Here is a 2,102-nt window from a genome sequence, read left to right on the forward strand (position 1 = left end):
TACGCTGGCCGCGAAATTCCCATTGGTTTTTGTACACTTCTACACTTGTAAGTGATGTGTGAATCTTCGTAAGGTAGTGAGGGAACTCCTGAGCTCAGCTGAGGAAACCAAACATGTATTTCAACACATATTGGATATGTACTCTAGTGAATTGAGCCAGTCTCTTGAGGAGGCTCGGCCCGGTCGTTTGGTGATGCCCTAGGTTTCGCCCAGTACCACACAGAGGACGTTGATGGTTTCCACCCCAGTTCACTCTGGGTCCAGAAGGAGGCCTAATGAAGGTGAGCGACCGTGCGATGATGGGTGGGCACTTCTCGTCCTCTATCTAGGCATGCCGTTGAAGGGGAAAGACGATGATGAGGAGGAGGATCACCACCACAGGGTGGCGAGCATCATAACGAATGCCCTGGTTGAGCAGTCACCATCCCACTGTGGTTCGGTGAATCCAACTCCGCAGCAACGACAACGTGTACTGAAAACGCCAGTTTCGAGAGCTAGTTCGGGTTACCCTGTGAACCTGAAAGCATGGTCCGACGAAAATGGTTTTTCGATTTCGATGAGGGTCTCTGCATAGGTCTCCAACGCCTTCGCCGACAGCTGTACCAGCGGTGATTACCCCCATCGATCAAGCTTCGATCGTAACGTTGAATGGATGATGTCACGCAGAGTTTTCTTCAGACTCGATCTTTGTGTGGAGCGTTGTCGGCTATTGCGCCACCACGATGCGGTGTCGATGGTCGTGTTATCCTTCAGTTTTTCAACGGTTGTTTGACGAGCAAGAACGCCACACTAGCATTGGAGACGTAGGCTCTTGGGAGGCATGTTAGGGCTCGGTGTGTGTGGGCTGAGGGTATAGAACTACGAATAGAAAATCAGGCGGTAGGGGGAAGCTCATTCCCAATGATGTTATCTCCGATATTACTGTGGACTAGTTTGTATGGATATCGTCTTATTCTATTCATACTGTCTACTTCCCTTCCCCTCCCGATACAGTGTTTATTCTATTCATACTGTCTACGTCCCTCCCCCTCCCGATATAGTGTTTATTCTATTCATACTGTCTACGTCCCTCCCCCTCCCGATACAGTGTTTATTCTATTCATACTGTCTACGTCCCTCCCCCTCCCGATACAGTGTTTATTCTATTCATACTGTCTACGTCCCTCCCCCTCCCGATATAGTGTTTATTCTATTCATACTGTCTACCTCCCTCCCCCTCCCGATACAGTGTTTATTCTATTCATACCGTCTACATCTTTTTCACCTCAAGTTTTCGATAGTGGGTTCTCAATTTAAACCTCTTGTCAGGCATTTTAACTCAGCAAACTTCGAATTCGAACTTTTTGATATGAAGTTCAGGAAGTTCTATTTAAAAATATTTAATTCCGATTTCCGAGTTGCCTTGAGAATTCAAAAAAACCCGAGTTAAAAAATCGTCGAATTAAAAATTGAGAGGATCGTTTTACTCTTTCAACTAGAGGTGGAAAAGGTGTAGTTTTCCCCTTCCAAGATAGTGTATATTCTGGTTGGAGTTTGTATAGGAAAATCTGTAAATATAGGTTATTGTTTGTTCTCCCATTAGAGTTGACGTAATTTCCACTGAAGAATAGTACAAGGCTTCGTTAGTGCGATATGAGAAATTCTCGATGGCAATGGTTTGAATTCCGCGGAAATTCAGACTTTTTGTAGTTGTTGAATGTTTCACACAGTGGGACTAGATGTTACCTTGATGAAGGGCTGCCGTCTTTGGTGTGTGTGATCAGATATTTCAAGTATAAGGAGGAAAAGATGCCGACTGCTGATCCTGCCATGAACCTCCAAGTTGGTGACACTGTGCCCATCAATGAGAATCTATTATTGCTATCAGGTTATGGACAAGGTGATCAAAGTGCTGGCCATGAAAGAGCAGTGGGAAGATATATGCAACATCTATACGGTGGATATGCAGCCATCTGGACTGTCACCGGGTGAGTCTCGCTGTTGCTGATTAGTGGCTATAGACCTGTACTGGTAGACCCAGCGCTGTGCAGTCTAATAGTGTTTGCAGCTGTCCGGGCTGGGCGTCATGAACTTGCTGATATGCTGTTCCGAGTGAGGAAGGG

The 2,102-nt window shown here is 46.0% G+C and overlaps 1 protein-coding gene across 1 annotated transcript in view; it reads left to right on the forward strand.

Moving 5' to 3' along the window:
• Pmar_PMAR021050 (pentatricopeptide repeat-containing protein, putative) overlaps positions 1 to 2,102 on the forward strand; it is a gene marked incomplete at both ends in the record, with an annotated part of 6,703 nt that overhangs the window by 692 nt on the left and 3,909 nt on the right. The window contains 4 exons of the mRNA XM_002784610.1: positions 249 to 281; positions 679 to 803; positions 1,764 to 1,825; positions 1,868 to 1,967. Of these exons, the coding sequence (XP_002784656.1) occupies positions 249 to 281; positions 679 to 803; positions 1,764 to 1,825; positions 1,868 to 1,967 (320 nt within the window). The remainder of the gene's footprint in view (positions 1 to 248; positions 282 to 678; positions 804 to 1,763; positions 1,826 to 1,867; positions 1,968 to 2,102) is intronic.

This window comes from Perkinsus marinus (genome assembly GCF_000006405.1).
Source record: "Perkinsus marinus ATCC 50983 genomic scaffold scf_1104296934700, whole genome shotgun sequence".
Taxonomy (NCBI): domain Eukaryota; phylum Perkinsozoa; order Perkinsida; family Perkinsidae; genus Perkinsus; species Perkinsus marinus.